Source organism: Euphorbia lathyris, chromosome 9 (genome assembly GCF_963576675.1).
Source record: "Euphorbia lathyris chromosome 9, ddEupLath1.1, whole genome shotgun sequence".
NCBI lineage: Eukaryota > Viridiplantae > Streptophyta > Magnoliopsida > Malpighiales > Euphorbiaceae > Euphorbia > Euphorbia lathyris.
Genome location: NC_088918.1, coordinates 13,341,359 through 13,362,704, shown reverse-complemented (window position 1 = coordinate 13,362,704; position 21,346 = coordinate 13,341,359). Strand labels below are relative to the sequence as shown.

At 34.2% G+C, this 21,346-nt stretch overlaps 2 protein-coding genes across 4 annotated transcripts; one reads left to right on the top strand and one right to left on the bottom strand.

The window, feature by feature from the left end:
* Nucleotides 1–731: 731 nt before the first annotated feature.
* On the top strand, nucleotides 732–5,987 carry LOC136205783 (probable protein phosphatase 2C 73). Of its 3 annotated transcripts, none has more exons than XM_065996567.1 (7): nucleotides 732–890; nucleotides 1,099–1,172; nucleotides 2,732–3,006; nucleotides 3,349–3,657; nucleotides 3,738–3,855; nucleotides 3,945–4,168; nucleotides 5,752–5,987. In XM_065996567.1, the coding sequence occupies exons 3-7, from the start codon at nucleotides 2,761–2,763 to the stop codon at nucleotides 5,953–5,955; spliced, it is 1,101 nt and encodes a 366-aa protein (XP_065852639.1). In that variant the 5' UTR covers nucleotides 732–890; nucleotides 1,099–1,172; nucleotides 2,732–2,760; the 3' UTR covers nucleotides 5,956–5,987. The 3 variants fall into 3 exon arrangements, with proteins under 3 accessions (XP_065852639.1, XP_065852641.1, XP_065852640.1); XM_065996568.1 differs by having other exon boundaries at nucleotides 738–890; nucleotides 1,063–1,172; XM_065996569.1 differs by lacking the exon at nucleotides 1,099–1,172 and having other exon boundaries at nucleotides 735–890.
* A 3,550-nt stretch (nucleotides 5,988–9,537) lies between these two features.
* LOC136206822 (phospholipase D zeta 1-like) lies at nucleotides 9,538–20,158 on the bottom strand. The gene is made up of 20 exons (XM_065998003.1): nucleotides 19,705–20,158; nucleotides 19,419–19,520; nucleotides 18,686–18,804; nucleotides 18,455–18,596; nucleotides 17,912–18,082; nucleotides 17,519–17,692; nucleotides 17,159–17,401; nucleotides 16,936–17,052; nucleotides 16,026–16,165; nucleotides 15,692–15,841; nucleotides 15,410–15,566; nucleotides 14,830–15,333; nucleotides 14,208–14,318; nucleotides 13,573–13,719; nucleotides 13,275–13,472; nucleotides 12,887–12,988; nucleotides 12,591–12,722; nucleotides 12,421–12,486; nucleotides 11,546–11,607; nucleotides 9,538–10,759 (listed from the first exon to the last, which is right to left on the bottom strand). The coding sequence occupies exons 1-20, from the start codon at nucleotides 19,918–19,920 to the stop codon at nucleotides 10,510–10,512; spliced, it is 3,303 nt and encodes a 1,100-aa protein (XP_065854075.1). The 5' UTR covers nucleotides 19,921–20,158; the 3' UTR covers nucleotides 9,538–10,509.
* Nucleotides 20,159–21,346: the final 1,188 nt, after the last annotated feature.

The window sequence follows — 21,346 nt, the reverse complement described above, 5'->3', positions numbered from 1 at the left end:
AACTTTTTTTTTTTTGTAAAAAAAGAACATAACTGATGTCCCTTCAAACTGCATTATATAAAATAAATAAAAAACAACTGCCTGCCAAAAGAAATCGTAAAGAAACTGCCAAATAACTAACTAAAGTTATAACAATGTTAAAAACTAAAACATATCCAAATAAATATCAGGGTTTAAAACTAAAACACACCAAAATAAATCCACGCCACACACAAATTAAAGTTAAATAAATAATAACTGCTAATACATCATCCGAGAATGAGATCTCTTATCATAGACAAGACTATTCCTCAAATAAAAAAGATATTAGTTGTACCTGACTCATAAAGAGGGTAATTCGCTCCAAGTGAATAAGTTATTATACTTCCTAATCATCATGACTCAGGTTTAGGCACCTGCTCGATTTGGTTTAAGAATCAAACCTCACAAACGGTTCTGCTGGACGGGATTTCACCTCCCTAAATGGAAAAAGATTCCCACTTTTATTTCAATTTGTTGGGTCTATAACAATAACGTTCACAAAATAACCTACAAATGAAAATGGATATGGACATGGACACGAAACCTAAAAATGATACTAACTAAAAATGTAAGTGCACCATAAGTTTGACAACACCTTTAGTGGAACCTTGTAATACCCACCAGAAATGCTATTAACTAATGGTTGACTAGGAAATAATAATTTTGAGCATGATCCATCCTATATATGTATAGAGTTTGTAGATAGTTAGTTATCTTTCCACACCATTGATAACACTAATACTTACACTAAATACATACATGAAGATGAAGAAGAAAAGAGAACACCTAATTAAAGAAGAAAGTGTCTTTCAGATGACATACTAGTAAGGCCACAAACAGTGCTTCATCATGTGGATCTCCAAACAAAGGTTTTGTCTTTGTTTTCTTCTCCATTATTTCAACTTCAAAAAGATCATCTTTTTAATCACAACCCAACAAAATAGGAAAAAGAAAGGGGCTAAAAATCTGCCTCCTTTTTTTTTCTTTTTCTCTCTCTTTTGTTATGGATTGTGATTTATCCCCCTTTTCTCGATTTCTCAGCCCCTTTTCTCATCAGAGTTCTTGCTTAAATCTCAGGCAGATGACGTCATCATTCCGGCCAATTCTTCAGTCTACCAGTCTATGATTCTTCCCTATTTTGTTACTTCAAGGTCTGACTTTGTTTTCCACTTCAATTTTGGATTTCAAATCTGTTTTCTGGAAGAGGGGTTTTGGTTTGTTTTAGATGGGTAACTTAAAAAAGGTTGCTTTTTTCGATTTTCTCGGGAAAGTTTTCTTATGGGGTTGTTTGGATTGTGGGGAAGTTTAAAAAAGATGAGATTTTGGATAATGGGCTTCATTGATTTGATCTAATTTCATAAGTTAAGCTTATCCCATTTTAGATAAAGTTGAGAATTTTTTTTTTTTTTATTGTATGTTCATATCTAAAATAGCAATCAATGAGTTTAAAAAAAATGTTTGAAGCCAAATATTTTTAATACTCTGCTAAATTCAGCTTTTACTTTATTTTTCCCCCTTTCTCTTACTGATTTCCTGAAAAAAAGATGTATGATTGAGATGAGATGAGTTCGTTTTTCCCATAGTATTTTCCTGGAAAAAGAACAAAAAGTACAATTAGTTGGAGTAGGTAATTCTAGTAAAATAATATTTTTTTTAATGGTGGAAAGATCATGAAACAAGTGTTTAAAACGACGATCTATGTTGCATGGGAATTCTTCTTCGTTAGCATTCCAGTTAGAGGTGGCAATTTCGTATTTCCTCTCAAAATCTTGTTATCTTATATATGTGTTCCATGTGGTTTTACATGTTATAAATGTTAGAAAAATGATTTTCGTGTTAGAAATTGTCACTCCTGTTCCAGTGTATCGTATCTTTTCCATTTCCAATTACTGTTTCCTAGCTCAATTTTCTAGAAATAATGTTTTTAGTTGTTGGTTTCTGTTCCAGATTCCATTTTCGTGCAACATAGATACCGATCTATGTTGCACTGAAACTTTTCTTTATTACCGTTTCTATGTTTCTTTTCGGTTTCCAATTACTATTTCCTAGCTCAATTTTCTAAAAATAATGTTTTCTACTGTCAGTTTCTGTTTCAGATTCAGTTTCCGTGCAACATAAACACCAATTTCAAAGTAAATAACTTTGTTTTTGTATCACCGGGTTCAATGTCCGATGTCATTTGACACTTGACATGGTGTTTCAGATGTCAGAACAGTTGTTGCAACTTTCTCCGTTGCAATAACATCTTATGTTGAACCCGGTAATTGAATCATTTTCAGACACGAACATTAGACCTTAATTAAGGAATTTTCAAAGTTCCTCAGAAAATTAAAATATTATTCTGAGGAAAAATCCCAATTTAGCATTCTACTTACATCAATTTTCTCAGCAACCAAACAAAAACAGTAACCTAGCAGCCAGAAAAGCCTATTACCATAGGTTGAAACTAGTTAGGTTTAGTTTTATTGTTGTTTTCCTGTTGGATTTTCCTCTGAAATATTGGAATTCCATGTCAGGTTTGAATATTCTGTGTTCAGATTTACAGTTTCTGATTTTTACTGTTATTTAATTCATAGATTCTTCATCTTTCTGAGTCAGATCATGTTCTTAAACCACCGGTTTTGGTTTTCTGTAAAAAAATTGCAACTTGGTGAATATATTTTATCATTTTCCCCAATTCCTTTCTGTTATAAATGTTTAACATTTTCAGGTTTTTGAATCTGCACAAAGTAATTTGAAATGGGGCATTTATCGTCGATGTTCAACGGGTTGGCGAGATCCTTTTCGCTTCGAAAAGGGAAGAGTAATTCTGATAGTGATGAAGGAAAGGAAACTGCGGAAGCAATGGCGAAAGATGCGAAGAAGAATGACTTAGTATTGAAGTCTTCTGGTTTCGTAAACGTTGAGGGTTCGAAGAATTCCGCCTCAGCTTTCTCTAGGCGAGGCGAAAAGGGCGCGAACCAGGATTGCTTCGTCGTGTGGGAGGTAAGAACGAAATTGTATGATTCTGTGATGTGTTTTGGGAATGAATGTTAATTGTTGTGCGGATTTAGCAAAAGATAAATAAACGAGAATCGAAACATAGATTTTATTGTGTTGGCTAGTCCACGGGCAGAAGGAGAATGAATAGCTTTTATTAAGGAGGCGGAAATCAGATTAGAAATTAGGTTTACATAATAGAGTATTTATAGTACTCAATCTGATCTAAACCGGACCCAGGCCAGGGGGCGCATCGCCCCCCTGGATCCCCGACCCCGTTGCTTCCTGTCGTAGTGTGTTATACTGATTCAAGGCATTACGACATTAATATTGTTTTTCTGAATGCAGGAATTTGGATGCCAAGAAGACATGATGTTCTGCGGGATTTTCGACGGGCATGGGCCTTGGGGACATTTCGTGGCGAAGAAAGTCCGAGAAAGGATGCCTTTGTGTTTGCTTCGTAATTGGCAGGAGAATCTTGCGTATGCTTCTTCTGATCCGGATATAGACTTGGAATCGGATAAAAAGCATCAAAGATTCAATATTTGGAAGCATTCTTACTTGAAAACTTGTGCTTCTATTGATCAAGAGCTCGAACAGCTCCGAAAGATCGATACTATCCATAGCGGAACGAGTGCATTGACTATTGTAAGACAGGTAAGAACAGTTTCCGAACTCGTATCTAAACATGTTCGGTCTCGAAAGACGTTTAACATCCTAGTTTCTATGTTTCGTAGGGAGAAATTTTGTTCGTAGCGAACGTTGGAGACTCTCGAGCTGTCTTGGCGACGACTTCTGATGATGGAAACTTGATGCCGGTTCAACTTACCATTGATTTCAAACCGAATTTACCTCGTTAGTCACCTCGCCTTCGTCTACGCCTTTATGTTTCGATAAATTGAAGCATTACTTATAATAGCAACATCGTGTGTTATTGATTGCAGAGGAGGCGGAACGGATAGTTGAATGCAAGGGACGGGTTTTCTGTTTGGAAGATGAGCCCGGGGTGCACAGAATCTGGCTGCCGGACGTGGAATCTCCGGGGCTGGCGATGTCTAGAGCGTTTGGTGATTACTGTGTGAAGGATTTTGGAGTGATTTCTGTACCGGAAGTGACTCAAAGGCATATAAGCAGCAGAGACCAATTTGTTGTGCTAGCTACTGATGGGGTATGAATGTTCTGTTTTAATAAAGCGTAAAGGGTAAAATAGTCTTTTCACATGCCAAAATGTTAACTTTAAATGCACCTGTAACTCTCGCCCTTGAACTGTTAGTGACGGTAGAGTCACGTAGTAGGAGTGTCCAAACGAGTCGTCGTATCATAATCCTTTATATAATCTATGGATAAAGAATCAATTTGGCCCACTACTCGGACAATTTAGTCCAAAACCAAGTTTTGAGATCAATTTGACCCTTCAACGGACATCTAGGAGCAAATTAGTTCAAAATAACACGTGTCGATATGTCATTGGTAGTTATTGACATGTGTTAATTTCTCATGCTGACACGTGTCATTTTAGACTAATTTAATCCGGAATTAAGGGTTAAAATAGTCCCCTAAATTGGCAGTCTGGATTAATTTACAGCCATCAAGTTGGTAATTTTGACAAATTGACCCGGATACAATTAATTTATAAAATTCGGGTTAATTTGTCACAATTTGCCAACTTAAGGGCTGAGTTGAAACATAAAATTCAATTTGGACTAAATTGATCTTACTAACCATCTTCAGGTGCCAAATTAGTCCTTATTTCCTATCTAAATATTCCACATGGTTGTATAATATAAATGCAACAAAAATGATAATCACGTCAAACGGATCATTTAGACGAGTTGTTTCTGTAAATCATGTTGTGTCAGAAATTGACAATCCTTATGTCGTATAAGCCTTAAGTCCAAAAGACACAAGTGCCGGATGTATAAGAGATAATAGAGACAAGGGCAGAACTACCGGTCAGACGGTCTGTCCACCCTCCCGACTCTGGGAGAAAATAACGAAAATTTAGCTTTACAAACGGAACATCCTGCTGTACGATGGGTTTAACGACAAAATATGCCGTCACTGATTCTTAATCCCCCAAAATCTGTGTTTTCTTACTAAATTTTTATCCACCTACCTCCGAGCTTTTGGTCTGGTTCCGTCACTGTATATATATATTCTTTGATGTTACTTGTCAGTTTAAACTTAAATCTTTAAATTCAACGATTTGTTGACACCAAAAATGATAATAACTTTTCTCCCTTGAGTGTTCGCGATGCGAGAGTCATATATGATATAGGTAGAACTTAAAAGTGTTAAAACGAGTTATCGTATTTTAATTGTTTATATATGTGATTTATATGAGAGAAAACCGACTAAGGTGGTTTGGCCATGTGAGACGTAGAGCGCTTGATGCGCCGGTTAGGAGAACCGAAGAGTGGCAAAGGGATGTAGTGGTGAGGGGTAGGGGAAGACCTAAGCAAACTTGGAGGAGGGTGATCGAGAGTGATATGAGTTTATTGGGAATTGAGGAAAATATGGTAGTGGATAGGACGGAGTGGAGGGAGCGAATCTGTGTCGCTGACACGACTTGATTTTCACGGTTTTATATGATGGTTCATGTTAGCCGACCCCGAATCATTTCGGGACTAAGGCTTTGTTGTTGTTGTTATATGTGATTTATATGTTCAATTATCAAACGAATTGTATGAAACGGATTATTTCTGTAAATCGTGTCAAATACATAATCAAACGGGTGATTTATTATTTCAGGTGTGGGATGTGATATCAAATGAAGAAGCGGTAGAAATAGTATCTTCGACACCGGACAGGGAAAAGGCGGCGAAATGTCTGGTACGGGCAGCCGTAAAAGCATGGAAACGAAAGAGGAAGAACATAGCAATGGATGATATTTCTGCTATTTGTCTATTTTTCCATTCTTCTGATGAACTCGAACCTATTTGTACCCCAAAATAGTATTTTTTACATATTGCAAATTTCCACTTTCATGTTTGCTTCCTCTCTATTTTCTTTTCCTCCAATTCGTAATATATATAAAACTATTTTTTTTTATTTCGATTAACTATCAGGTTTTAAAATGAAAAATCATAATCTAATCTTTCGATTTCAGTTAACTTATTTTTTAGTTTCGGGAATTGATTTTGTGGTTTCATGATTAATTTTGTGCAACTTTAGTAAATTTTTCATAATAGTTTATAGTTTTGCATGACAAGTTGTGGTGAATCTCTTAGCCTGTTGATTGAGAACTTACCTATGACTGGATAACTACGATAACAGATTTCAGATTGTTTCAAATGGGTTTCACGAGTATTTGATACTCCCTCCATTCTCAAATAAGTGTCGTTTTAGAATTTTCACACAAATTAAGAAATACAATTAATGTGGGTAAATTTCATTAATGGTGTACAACCTTTGCCTTATTTCACACTTTGGTGTACAACCTTTAATTTGTCTCACTAATATGTACGACCTTATAGGTGACCTCCCATTTTGGTGTACAGCCGGTAAAAATGACCGGTCAACGCTTGGTCAACGCGCCACCTCATCATTTTTATTCAATTCATTAATAAAGTGGGACCCACAAATTATAAAAAAAACAATTTTTATCTTTTCTCTCTTTTACCCTTATCTCTCTATCTCTTCATCTTGATCTTCTTCTCTCCATTTCTTTCTCACTCCTCAGATTTCTTTGTCTCTCTTTAAATTTCTTTCTCTCTCTAACTCACCCTTCTCTCTAATTAGAGAAAGAATAAGTAATTATTATCTAATTAAAGAAAAGTGAACATAACTGAATTAAATTAATTGTATTATTAATTTGCTTCATTCTTCGAATTTGTAACAACAGTATTATTATTATTTTGTTGAATGGTTCAATGAAAAAGAAAAACGTGAGCAAGGACCCGAAGAAGAGACAATTCATAAAACAGGAAAGCATTGAAGAAAATAAAATGGTGTCTCTAACTCTACAGGCCTTTCTTAATATTTAATTGATTAATGAAGATTTAATTTAATTTAGTTAACCTTTTTATTTATTTAATTAAATCAGAGTTTCGTAGTTGCTTCTTGCAGAGGGAACGGCAATACATTTACCCAGTAGATTTGCATCTGAACACCAAGATCACTGCAGTTCTTCTTTTTTTTATTTACCTTCTGCGATTCTGTTTGTTTAATCTTCAATTTTATTTTATTTTCATCTCTTCTTCTTCTCACTGCTTCTATTCCTAATCAACTCAACCACTTCCATTAGTTCTATTTTTTTCGTAAATATTGCAGCTATACTGTAAATAACTCATTAGCTATGCTTTCTTGAGAGGTTAGAGAGAGATTTGATTTAAAGAGAGAAAGAAATTTAAAGAGAAAGAGGTTAGAGAGAGAAAGAAATTTGAAGAGTGAGAAAGAAATGAAGAGAAGAAGATGAAGAGATGGGAGAAGGGTAAAAAGGAGATAAGATAAAAATTGATTTTTTTAAATAATTTGTGGGTCCCACTTTATTAATGAATTGAATGATAATGATGAGGTGGCGCATTGACCAGGCGTTGACCGGTCATTTTTACCGACTGTACACCAAAGTGGGAGGTCACCTATAAGGTCGTACATATTAATGAGACAAATTAAAGGTTGTACACCAAAATGTGAAATAAGGCAAATGTTTACACCATTAATGAAATTTACCCCAATTAATGTGCACTTAAATTAATAAATTTACATGGATCAACTAAATAAAAATTCTCTCTCCTAAAATGATTGGAGAAGAAACTTTAAAAACCTAAAAAACACATAAATCAAGACAAAATTTAAATGCTTAGACCAAAAAACTATACTAAATTTTATTGAAAAACAAAAACGACATTTAAAAAAGAACAAAAACAATTATCTAAAACGACACTTATTTGAGAATGGAGGGAGTATTATTTGTCTTAATAAAATTATCCGAATTTATATTTATTCTCAAGGGTGGAGTTACTCTATGGCTTGGGAGTCTTGGTTTCCTCATTTTAGTATGATAGGTGAAGAATTTTATACCCAATCATGTCCTTCATTATTATTTTTTTTATTTCCTCGCAACTTTTTTCTTTTCAATTTCTCGTTCTTTTACAAGTATCCAACATTTATCTTGCGTATATTTTGATAATGTTTATTCTCACTCTTCATGTTTCTATGACAACCTTAGAGTGACTATTTTCAGCTCACAATATAGTGAAAAATAAGTTTTGGATAAAATTGAAAGGTGAATATCTCTCAGAACCAGAGAAGTAGCCCATAGTTTTAATATAAACTCAATTATAAATGATTTTTGTGACTTTATTATACGTCCATCCCTACTTATTTTGAATGAAAAATTAAACTCATTTAGAATTAAATTAGTTTGAGTGAGTTTAAAAAAAAATCAGTTTGAATGGGATTTGTATGGGAATGGATATATCCTTGCGGATTTAATGAATTAAAGGTTAAAACGGTATCTGAATTTGCTCCTGAAGTTTTAGTATTCAGCTCTGAAATTAGCAATATTTAATAAATTAATTTAAAGTTAACAAATTTTTAAATATTAACATTTGGTTTAATTTATCAATTGTCGCAAACTTAAAACTCAGATGATATATAAGCTTTGATTTAGGTTATATGAATCATATCTATCAATTTTCATAGGTTAGGCCATGCTTACTTTGTTTTTAACAAAGTAAGTCTTACTTTGTTTTTACCACCACTGGATAAACTTACTTTGTTAAAGTCCACCATCATTCAATGGTGAAAAAAACAAAGTAACCATAGAAGACACCTCAACTTCATTGGTCATTTTAATATTTAAATCTCAATTTAATTGATATAATAATAATAATAATAATAAAACTTCAAAAAAAAAATATAATAATAATAATAATAAACTTAACTCGTGTAGTTTGAGTGAGTCAAATTTGTTTCCCTTTCACATGAGAGAAAGGTGTAGTCAATTGGCGATAAATCTCATAAATGAATTTGGCCAACCTACAAATTTTATGGTACAAATTGAACTCGAGGAATTGATATTTAATCAAAGAAAAATGTGGTCCATCTTTGAAATCCCAATCTATAAATTTGGGGTCAGGTCCAGAAGTACTGCAATAAATCCCGTGCAATGATCCATCCAATAGAAAAGGATACGTACCGCTTAATTAGAAAATAATTCATGTAATTTTTTGAGGAAATACAGTCAAATTTTAACTTTTATTCATATTTTCTATAAATTTAAATTATAACGTATTAAAATATCACAACTTTATTTTTATTTTGTAAGCTATAAAAAAATAAACTATTTTTAAACAATTAAAAATGTAATTCCAATGAGTAACTTATTTTTAATCAATTTGATGTTTGCAACTAATGATCATGTTAGTCAAATGTCAAATGTATAACTATTCAATATGTCAAACTAAAACATTAATTAAACAAATGCAACTTAATCAATTTGATATTTGCAACTAATTAACCTGTTAGGCAGACTTAATACGTGATCATAATTCTATTGAAAAAAAAATATGATTACAACTCATCGAGATTTAAGGATGTAAATTGAAAGATCATAAACTTAATTAACAGAAGTCAAAAAATCAGTGCAAAATAATTAAAAGCTTCATTTTCATACAAAGAAGAAATACACAAAGATGTACGCCATTACTTCCATTCAATGGGTAAAAAAATGAATTTACATAAGCCAATATATATTTTCTGAAGATTTCTTTACCTTTACAAAACAATAAATCAAAAGCCAAATGGGCCTTTTGGGTAATTAGCACCGTGATCACAAAATTTTGGATAATGTCTCTAAAAGATCATACAAGCTTAATTCGTCAAAATAAAATCACTTAGGTTTACTTTTGTCTCAATAAAGTCACACTGAATGTTTTCCGATCATTTTCTCACCGAAATTACTTATGTGGCAGCCAGTTACATGTGCCAGCGATATGTGGCATAGTAAAACACTTAACTACAAATTAACCCTAAGCTAACCTTACCCAAGGCTTGGGTTAGGTTAGCTTATTTGCTAGAATTAATTTGGGGTTAATGTTTTTTTGCTATGCCATGTGTTGCTGATGTGGCGTTGACACAAGTAATTAGATGCTACATTAGCAACTTCAGTTAAAAAAGTTTTTCCGTATAAAGTGACTTTATTGAAAAAAATTGAATCTAAGTGATTTTATTGAGATAAATTAAACTTTTATAATCCTGTGGAAACATTGTCTAAACTTTCGTGAACGTCTATGCTACGGCTACCAATACCAATTGCATCCTAGATTTCTTGTGTTTTTCTTTAATAATTTATCTGATTACTCGGGTCGAGACTGATCAGACACCTTTTAGGTGGATCATTTCCCAAATAAAGTTTACTTTATAAATTAGGATTCGAAGTCGAGATCTCTAGTTTAAGTGACTCGAAAGCATTAACCACTCAAGCTAAACTTTAATTGGTGGTAGATATTTTCTGCTAATTTTTGTTGATTTTTCATCTCTATTCCATCAAAGAAGGATAAATTCTTAATGAAATACTTGAGGAGATGCATAAAATTCACCTTCATTGAACACTGGTCTGAGATCTTCTTGACACATAAACTCCAATGGAAAGGAAACAAGAAATCCCTTCACATGTTTTAACCTTTCCATTGGGTCTATCATTTTTGTTTCTTCATTCTCATTATATTCCACCTTCTCAGGAGCTATTCCTAAATCAATGGTGGTGTGTCCAAGTTTTTGCTTCCATTGGTTCATGCTTTGTCTCAGACCAGCTCTATATGATAAAATAAATAATTAAGATATCAATTTGACTCAACATCATCATATTAAGGATTACATTCCACAACCTCTGAATTACATCGCCACTAACCTGAACTATAGCGTGATTGATATTATAGCTATTAACATAAAAGTTATTGAACTTTACGTTAATGTAACACTAAAGTCCATATCAAATAAAACCTATTAAACAATTAACGAAATGATGACATGAAAATATGTATTGAACATAATTTATGGTGACATGGATAAAAGAAAGATTCAATGATGTTGTCAAACTTGTTCAGGTCATCATTTTGTTAATTTCTCAAACGAATTTTCTTTGATTTGAACTTTGATGTTACAACAATGTAAAATTCAACTACTTTTATATCACAATTTGAAGTTTAGAGACCATAATGTTAATAGTGCTATAATTTAAGAGCCATGGACATAATTTATCCCATTACTGATACATTAAAGTCCAAATAAACAAATCCGTTAAAAATTAACAAAATGATGAGAGTAAAATGGATATTTGATTATGATGACATGGATAAAAAAAGGAAGAGTCAATGATGCAGTCAAACTTGTCCGTGTCATCATTTTGTAAACTTTTTTTTATGAATTTTTATTGATGTGGACTTTAATGTTACATTAATATAATATAAAGTTTAAGGATTTTTATGTCGAGAAATAAAATTTAGGAGCTATAATAGTAGTGTTTAGTTGAAGGATTCATGTATTTTACTCTCATATTGAGAGGAAAAAGATACGAGAATATGATTTTCAATTCAAGTACCTTGAGTGTATGAGATCATTTGGAAGACAAGCAAAGACATCTTGGTAGATCTTTGTATTTTCCTGGCAGATATATATGTAAGATCAGGAATTTCATGGAGTAGGCAAAAGTTCAAATATAGCCACTATACTTGTTACAATTTGTCATTTTGGCCTATAACCTTAAACTTTTGATGCATTTGGCTCTTCACTTCAATTTTGTTCTTATAAAATTTTACTCTTGACAAACGGTTCTGTTTACTTCCATTTGCAGTGTAATACATTGCAAATGGAAAGTATGTCAAAGGACAGACCCAGGATTCACAACAACAAGGGTACTTGTGGTGGTCTCTGGTGATCTATGAGTGCTACATTGATATTTTTTGGAAGTTTCACATAGGATTTTTTGGCATTTTCTAGCAACCAGTGGGTGCTCAAGCCTCCCTATACCCCTGGATGCGTCCCGGTCTGTCAATGACCAAATTTTACAAAAAAAAAAAAAAGAAGTACAGGGTTCAAAATGACAAACAAAGTGCCAAGTATAGGACTCAAATTTCAGCTTTTCCCTTGGTGGAGTACAAGTAAAATGCAGACAAACAGACTAGATAACCGAGTTTACACTAGTTTATGGTAGTTGGACAAATGTTTTACTATTTTAGAGTATTTTGTAAACTATTTACAAGTTTTGGATAGTCAAAGGCTGTTTCCGCGATTCAGATGAGCGGATATAACTGTTAGATATCGAACTACCAATCCGCCATTCTTTCTGGCGAGAAGTACATCGACTAATTCGATTCGCAGAAATACTCTTTGACTACAAACTATCCTAAAATGGTAAAATGTTTGTCCAACTACCATAAACTGGTATTTTTCTCCTAGATCACTTTCGGTTCTTACCTTTGCAGTTTCCAGCCATAGATCTTTATACGTTGTCTCCACTACAGGATCACTGATTTTGTTCATCTGAAGGAAAGTTTAGTGTATTTATTTGCTGATTAGAGATGTGCACGAAATAGAGACAATTGTGCCTAAATAATTAGGAAGTTTCCATCATTTTCTGCACTAACCTCTCCTGCAATAAGACCAAGATGTTCTGACCAAAGTGAGCACCGCAAACTATGTGTGAATTTTCCAGCTTTCCAAGATTCTCCATTCATGGATGAGTCAATAAACTCCTTATCTTCAATAACAACTCCGATCTGAAATAACAATAAAAATCAGCTTCCACAGCTATGACATTTTTAAATTCAAGAGGATAGTCCAATTTATCATGTTTATTTTTTAACCGACTTTGATGTGCTAGAAAGGAATCAACTAACTTACAAAACGAATGGGAAGGAACGTGAAATTTTATAAGGTGTACCTCCGAATCTCTTGAGCCAAGCAAACTCCGGTCATTTATATTAGATGATCCGATCACAGAAATACGGTCATCTATAATCAAAACTTTGCTATGCACATATACCTGCAAGAGAAGTAGGGAAAATGTTAAATGATCAATGGAGTAAAAGTTATCATAGGAAAAGGAGGGTAAACAACAGAACCAGCAGGTGTGGCTTTAGAGAAATAAAATAGATATAATCATTAGAACACCGAAAAAATTTAGAATACTCCTGGAGTACTAGGACACACAAATTGTTGATTTTATTTCCTAGTTTGGTTCTCAATAATCACTGCCTTCTTCATTATTATTTACTACTTTTTATGAAAATAAAATCAAAATAGAAAGGTGAAATTTAAGATGAGCGTACCTGACTTGTAGCTACAGGACCTCCCTTGGAAAGTCTACCATATGTTCTCAGACCATAAAATGAAATGTAATCTTGTGTTTTGGGGCCAAGTAATGCATTAAGATTATACATAATTGAAGTCTTCTCTCTGGATATGGTCCGATACTGCCAATGCATTATGGCTCTGACAGTTGCTGCCCCGCCATCATCTACGCCTCCCTGCCAATGAAATGTCAGAACTTAAGAGAAGTCAAAATGCAGAGGAACGTTTCTTATATACTCAAAATTAACATTAAACTGAAAAGATCAAGGGTTGGACCTGGAAGCCTGGTAAGAGTGGTAAGACAACAATGACACGGAAACACTTCTGCTCCTTGTGTGCTTGCAGAATACGTTTGTATAATGCATCGAGAACGCGGTTCTGTATAATCTCATCTCCATAAAGACCTGATATGAAGAACTGATTCTGGAAACAGAAAAGAAGTAAAAATATAAGTTAGCTGTGGATTGGTCTCTATCATATAGAGAGTGGCGGAGCCAGGGAAGAGGGTCTGGAGGTGCAATTATAGCATCCCCAAACCCTTTTCCCAGGCGGAAGGCCGCCTTGAGCCACCCCTATCAGGGTACATTTGTTGGCCGGGTTGCAGCAGACCCCATGCACTCCCCTCCCTTCGCCACTGCTTATAGAGAAGCCAAATAGTTGGCCAAAAAGTTTCAAACTTTCCCAAAAAGAGTGCTAGAGATCATGATAATGGAAACTATATGATTCCTCAAATTATACTTTTCAAGCCAAACTACTAATCTGATTTTCGGAACTCCCACCTTAGACTTTCATGTAAGAGGGATTAATTAAAATCTAAAAAAATACTTGTCCTCAATCCATTTGCAAGTAATATAAAATTTAACTAACAAACGCATCAAAAAGGCTGAAATCAATTAATATAGTTCAGATACCTCGATGTAGATAAAATGCTGTGCGCTTTCAATGAGAGAACAATAAGCATTATGAATGCTTTCTTCATGTTGACCGGCTCCAGCAGACCAATGACTGACACTTCTGATAACCTACAGATTTCACATAATGGGCCGAATTAGATCGTTCATTGCCATGTCAACCTCAAAATTAGATACACGAGGGAAAAACAAGAATCATATGCATGAATTCTCGTAAATATTCCCCCCTGCAACATATAGGAAGAAGGATCATCAATGCATTTGTCCTGCAAATTTTCCTCTTTACGCTCTAAATTAGCTTAATGCGAATGAAGTTTCAACTTGTGGTTCCTCGTTCTACACAATCTGCCCACCATTTTGGTTTTTACTTGTTTGAAAAATGTTTACACATGCTACTTTTCCCCATTTAGAGTTGGTATAAAATGCAAGGCAGTGCCACAATTTATTACATGGATCACAATCTTGCATTATCTTGAATTTGATGGAGACAGAAGTTAATCCATCTGCAGACATGTATGACTAAAAATGTCTATTGATATAGTTGCTAAACAGAAGAAAATTTAAATAAATCTTCTTAGACAGTCATCAATGATTTAAAAGGGATGTGGAAGGTGTATGTAACCTGACAATGGCAGGAAGTACGAGGCCCAACTTGACCACATTCACCAGCAGAAACATCATGACCATCTCCACATGATGTTTCTGACCATGAATCAGACATCTGTGAGTTACTTTGAAGATCAAGAAAATCGAGTTCATCAACACAATCCTTTATAGACGCATCTGGAACTAGAACTTCAACTTTTTCTTTCTGGAAGGAGAATGAAAAACTTCCACAAATTCCATTTGGCTTATCAAGAAGATTAGCATTCTTGCATCGATCTGTTAACTTCTGATCTATGCCATTAGTGAGTATTGCATCAGCTTCTTGAGGTAGAAGCAGTGGAACATCTAGCAATGGCGATGGAGAGAAGGAATCCTGTCTTTCTTCACTGTCAGTTTGATTTTCTTCTGCATTCTTGTTTTCAATGTCTATCTCTCTACTTCTTCCCATATAATGAGGAAGAACCATATTGTGGTGGGGCATCAGTAATGGAATTGTTTGCTCATTTGGAGCCTTGCTTCTCTAAGAAATAAATAAACTACGTTAGATACTAAAGTCTTTTAGACAAAATTAAAATTATATGCCACAGGAGATGAACCTTTGCATGATTCCAACGTTGAACAAAATGCCTAGCAATATCACGGCTAGCTGGTCCCCAGATAGCACAATGGACATCATGCCATGGCATTCGTGGATATTTTTCTCTATTCAGTTCATCTTTCATAGAGTCCTCCCAAGAATTTGGTTCAGATTCTCTGTCGAAATAATGTTGTTTAAAAAATATTAGTCCAATTGTTATGAGAATGTGGCATATTGAGTTGGATTAGCATTGCTGTAGATGACTAGCAGTTATATAATTTTCTTATAGAAAGAAAATCACCTTGGGTTATAGTAGTCCTTTCCAGGCCATACATGAGGAGGACAATCGCCAACCCTGTGTTCAACAGTATCATAACGACCAAAGCATAAATCCAATCCTCCAAGAAAGCAAATCTGGTAGTCAACAATTACCAGTTTTTCATGGTGTGACCTGTATGTAACAGCACCACTAATTGATGAGCATGCATCATAAATCCAATAAAGTGTCTAACATGAATGCAGATGAATTTCAGTTATTCTATTTCTTCTTCTTCTTCCTTCATCTCTCTCTCTCTCTCTCTCTCTCTCCCCATAACTCCATACTCGGACCATGTTTAATCATCGCTAATGCATACCATAAATAGACGCCAGTTGAAAAATGGTTAGGGTAGCGCAGTACCCTCAAATTCTGATGGATATTGAGGAGCCGTCTCTTACTGTACATACTGTTAATTTTCAAGGCAATAGCAACCTCTTTGTAGAGAAGAACATAAATCTGCAGTCATAAAACAAGAGGTTAAATTTGACAATATATAAACTATCTTTTATCACAAAGAATCTGCAAGTGAAATAATAATAATTTGGGGAAATAATGATGTAGGAGTAGAAAAGACGTTCCGCTGTAATCATTGCTTGACTTCAGGCAGATAGAACTATACAACTGGAATTTATTGTTTTCAACTTCTTATGAGAAATGAAACTCTGCCTTCATTGTTTTTAACTTCTTGAAGAACTTCCATGTTGAAGTAAGTAGCTATGTAATTTTTTTAGCGAATAGTACAATGATATAATATTTCAGCACATAATTGGTTTTCATGCCACAGAAGACCGTTTGAATACAAATTATTGTGCTAAGAAATATGAGAAAAAAAATCAATAACCAACTGCCAACTCTACTTATTGCAAATAAATGAAGCTGCAAAATCTTATGCTTGCAGGCTAGATATTACAACTGTCAAACAACAGCTTCATAATTGAAGTTTGAAGTGCAAAATCTTTTCATTAGAAATGTTAGCAGCTAGTGCAGTTAGAATGAGAAGTTGTCTGGTTCTAGACTTCCAGCGTTTTCTCTCTGCAGCTAATTGCCTGAGTATATGACTAGTAAATCTAATGGTCTGTGATGACTATACTAGCCTCAGTCTGATTTGAAGATTTCCTTGCAGATACATGGATAATGTGACTAGTAAATATCATGGGGAAAATGTGACCATTAGGAACTTAGAGAATGTCATAACAACCAATGTGACAAATGATTTTTATATTCACCTGAACACCTTGCTTTGCTTTAGCTTCTAATAAAGAATCAAGCCGGGAAGCAGACTGACTTTGGAAAGGGCGTCTTAGATAAAGTTCAGGGCAAAGCCACCAGCCAGTAATAAATATCTGAAAATAAGTTTTGATCACTGGATATGACAACAACTGCTATTCACATATGTCAAATAAGTTTTGTTATCAAGAAAGATTTTTGGTAGCATGGAAAGAAGTGAACCTCTGACTTTGCATTCTCTATTGCAGTAGCAATTGCTTCAAAAGCTGCTTGCCCATCTACAAACCATTGTGCTTCACTCCCATCTTCAGTTAAACCCCTTGGAGGAGCATATGAACCAAAGCGGTGAGGATGGCACCAGCTCTCAAGAGGCCTTACACCAGCATCATTGATGGCAGCAACCCAATCTTTAACTTTTCCACTAGTTGAAGTCCTTAATTTTATGCATCGATTTCCAGAAGAAACCTTTTCTCACGACTTGTTTGTTAGTAATTGAATACCAATAAAAGAAATCAAAAGGTTGGGCCATATATATATCACGTTCTCGTAATTTAAGCAGAATAAAGAGATAAAATAGCTTACATTGAATGAATAACGCAAAGGATTACGTTCCTTTATCTGGTTTGCCAAATATAGTCGTGTTCCTCCATTTCCTTTTGAGGTTGGTAGTAGATCGAAAACAATAATATCTAATAATTTGGTGTCAAAGGGATCTTCCAGCAAAGCCAAGAACCCCGCTTTTAAAACAGCCCAAACCTACACAGAAAGCTCAGGTAACTAGGCAGCAAAATAGAGTAATAACAATAACACATCGACATAATTTTATGGCTTCAGCATGAGAATTATTTAGGTTATTTGTTATTATATGAGCTTTTTTCCTAATATATTTTGGTTTGTGGGTGAAAAGAAAGAGACAACATCAGTGACTCCATTGTAACAGGAAAAAAATAAATTCAAATCCAGCTAAAAAATTACCTTTCTCCAATTATTATTACAACAACCCAACAACTGGCATAGACAGCAACTTATGTTATCATCAGCCCTGAAGATGTTTGATACATGTTTTGCTAACACATAACCTTCCTTCAACTTTGGACCATATTCTTTTGAAAACGACAACTTAGAGACCTCCAGAAACTTACACACCTAGATTGAGATGAACATGTCACAACTCTGAACAGGGATAGTAAGAAACCATAGACAAGTAGCAATATCCTGGCACACATTAAATAAGTTACATTGTTCACAGAAATCAAAGGTAAAAGGTAAAATCCTGAGCAGCAAGAAAGTCCTTTATGGAAAACAATCGAAAACACACATTATGAGTAAACAAGATGAACCAATTCAGTTGCCAGCCACCCATCTCATCAAGGGAAATTCAATTGAAGCATATCTTGTCAGATATAACTTATGAAAGATAGCATAATTTCTAACTTAGAACTTGAGTATAGTATACATCAGATTATAACTATAGTTGATACTAATCAACCCGAAGCTGATCAATTGTGTATAACTCACCTCTCGAGAATTTACTATGTCCATGTTTCCGAGGAAATGATTCAGGTAATTTTGCATTGCCACTTTTGCTCTGTCTGCAATGGTTTGCTGCCCTCCTAATGCAGGACGGAGAATTGGTAGAGCAGCACGAGACGGAACATTTCTGTGTAAAAGAATCACTATCTCAAAACTAGAACTAAAAGCGCATACAAGCCAGCAAATTGCATAAGGTTACATATCATAAACAGTCACCTGTTTCTAACACTTTCTTCTTGATGCAAAGGAACAGCACCATCATCAGGCTCATCAGCATCTTGCACAACTGCTACTTGATGATCTACAATTCCTAAGCTATACAGCCATTCTTTAACCTATCAAATGAGAAATCAAATCAGACAAAAACAAAAACAAAAACAATCCTAATAGGCATTACAATTACTCCATCCAACCTAAATACAATTTATTTCAATGAAAATAAAGCTCAGTCTACTAGTCTGGTCCAATATCATCTAGACATTGTCGTTTTGGCTCAAGTCTCATTACTTGAGTGTTACAACTTTAAAAAACGTCTACATGTATTGGAAATACACTTTGCTAATATTACCCCGGTCACTCTTTCTATATTTACAGTTCATTTCTTCCCATCCTGATCCCTTGGATCACTACTTGCTCAGTTCTTCTAAGCCAGTGCCACCCAACTCTCCAGGTACGATGTGTGGGTTCGGGGTGAACCAGACCGAAGCTGGTGGGTCTGTAGCACGTCCGGGTAGAAGAACTCAACAAGGAGTGGTCCTAAGGGATGGTTAGGAACAATGAAATGAATCCTATATCAAAAATAATGAGAGAGTTGCTCGATTCAGTATATCAGTAAGGTGTGTTTCCAATAAATATAGAATCCAACCATATTGGAACAGGCTGTTACATCAAGCGTCAAGGTAATAGAAGTAGCAAGAAGTTATGAAGGGGACAATGCAATCGGACAAACCTGCTCTTGTTTTTCATGCAATTCCTCAACAAATAAACGTCTCTTCAAAGCAAAATGTAAATACAATACTTGAGAAGCCTTTTTCAGCAACTGCCACTTGAACTATTCACAGAAATGAAACAACAAATCAATTCCTCGCATAATCATCCACATAAACACGGCAGTTTCTTGTTGTCAAATGCGATTATCAGTAATTTTGGTACAGATAAAACAACAAACACAACAACTGCATCAGAAAATCAATTCAGTATATACATTAAGAGAGAGAGAGAGAGAGAGGAAGTGCCTGCTTATACTGTAATTCAATGGTATAAGAGAGAAGCATGGGGCTAATATCTCCAGTATCAGGTCTGGAAACCGAAACAATAGTTGCTTTTGGAAGCTCATCGAAAATCGAATTGAGCTCAGGGAAGTGACGGAAGGAGTAAGAAGATTGCTGGAGCAATGCAGCATCCGAAGTCGCGTTGGATGCTCCAATGAGAGGCTCCGTGGCGGTTGACATCCGAAACTTCCGTCAAGACAGTCGCCGGAAAACTTAGTTGGCATGTCCTTTTCCGATAACCGCAAAAAGGAAGCAAGGAAAGAGCTGGTTTAAAGTATGGTTTTGCTGAAACACTTGCAGAGAGAGGGAAGCAGTTGTCAATATGTATCTCTCTCTATATATTATATATTAGCTTTGCCTGTGAAATACCGGTTTTTTGAAGCTGCGTATATCGGAAAAACTGAACAGTTACAGATAGTGACACTGGATTTTGGTGAAACCTTTTTATACGTGCCGCTTGTTGAATTGAGTTGCGTGGAGATTTTATGAACTTTTTTCATAAACTAAGAATTTTACATTTAATTGATCAATAATTGTAAAAAAAGAATTTGGATAAATTTATATTTCTATTTGGTTAAATTCTAACTCCAATCTAAACTTTAATTTTATAAAGTTTAATCACTAAACAATATTTTTAAATGAAAATGTACCCCTTAATAAACGAAATTTTCACGTTTTTTTAATTTTCAGAAAGCAAATCAATCCCGAAAAAATAAAATAGATAAATTAAAACTGAAAACCGAACCATTTTGATCTTCAAATATGCATGAGCCATATTATAATCATGATATTATAATCCAAATAACCAGTTCTTCGATTCTCGTCTAATAAAAATTGATAAATAAAAAAAATTAAATTTTTTATCTAATAAAAAATATATTTTCATAAACATAAGAATGCCGATTTCAATTATAACCATAAAATAACAAAAATAAAACTACAAAATAAAAAATAAAGTGTTTTTTAGTGTTCGTTTATTTTCATTTTTCGAATCTGTTTTTTACATTTTAATTCTAAATAGGGGATAAATAAATATTTGATAAAAAATTAAAATAACTGCTTTTAATAGAAAAATCAATTAATATTTACTATCTAGCAGTACACTAAACAGTTAACCATAATAGCAACAACAAACAAATTGTGAATCAAACGAACTCCTATTAGAGATGTGAGATTATATAAAGTATCTTTTTATTTTTTTATTTAATTTTAAAAATTAGGATTTTCTTTTTGAAATTCTCTACATTCATAGAAAGAAAAGCTTCATAATATATAATTGGATAGTTTTTTTTTTTTGTTTGTTTCAAAAAGAAAAGTAAGTTCAATGATTGCAAATTCAAAATTCAATTTGATGTCAAAATCCAATTTGGGAACACTGAAATGACCAAATGGCCCTCACACTCTACTTGGTGTTTCCTCCAGCTTCAATGGACCTAGAGGGAGAATTTGGTAAATGCCCACCTGATCCGAAAATGAATATTAGCATACGGCATCTCCATGGAAGAATCCCTTTCAGAATATCCTCATTTTGGTGCTAAAAGCTAAGAATATGCTAAAAAAAAAGGAGCCCTTTTTTTATTTAATAATTATTTTTTATAGAATTTTC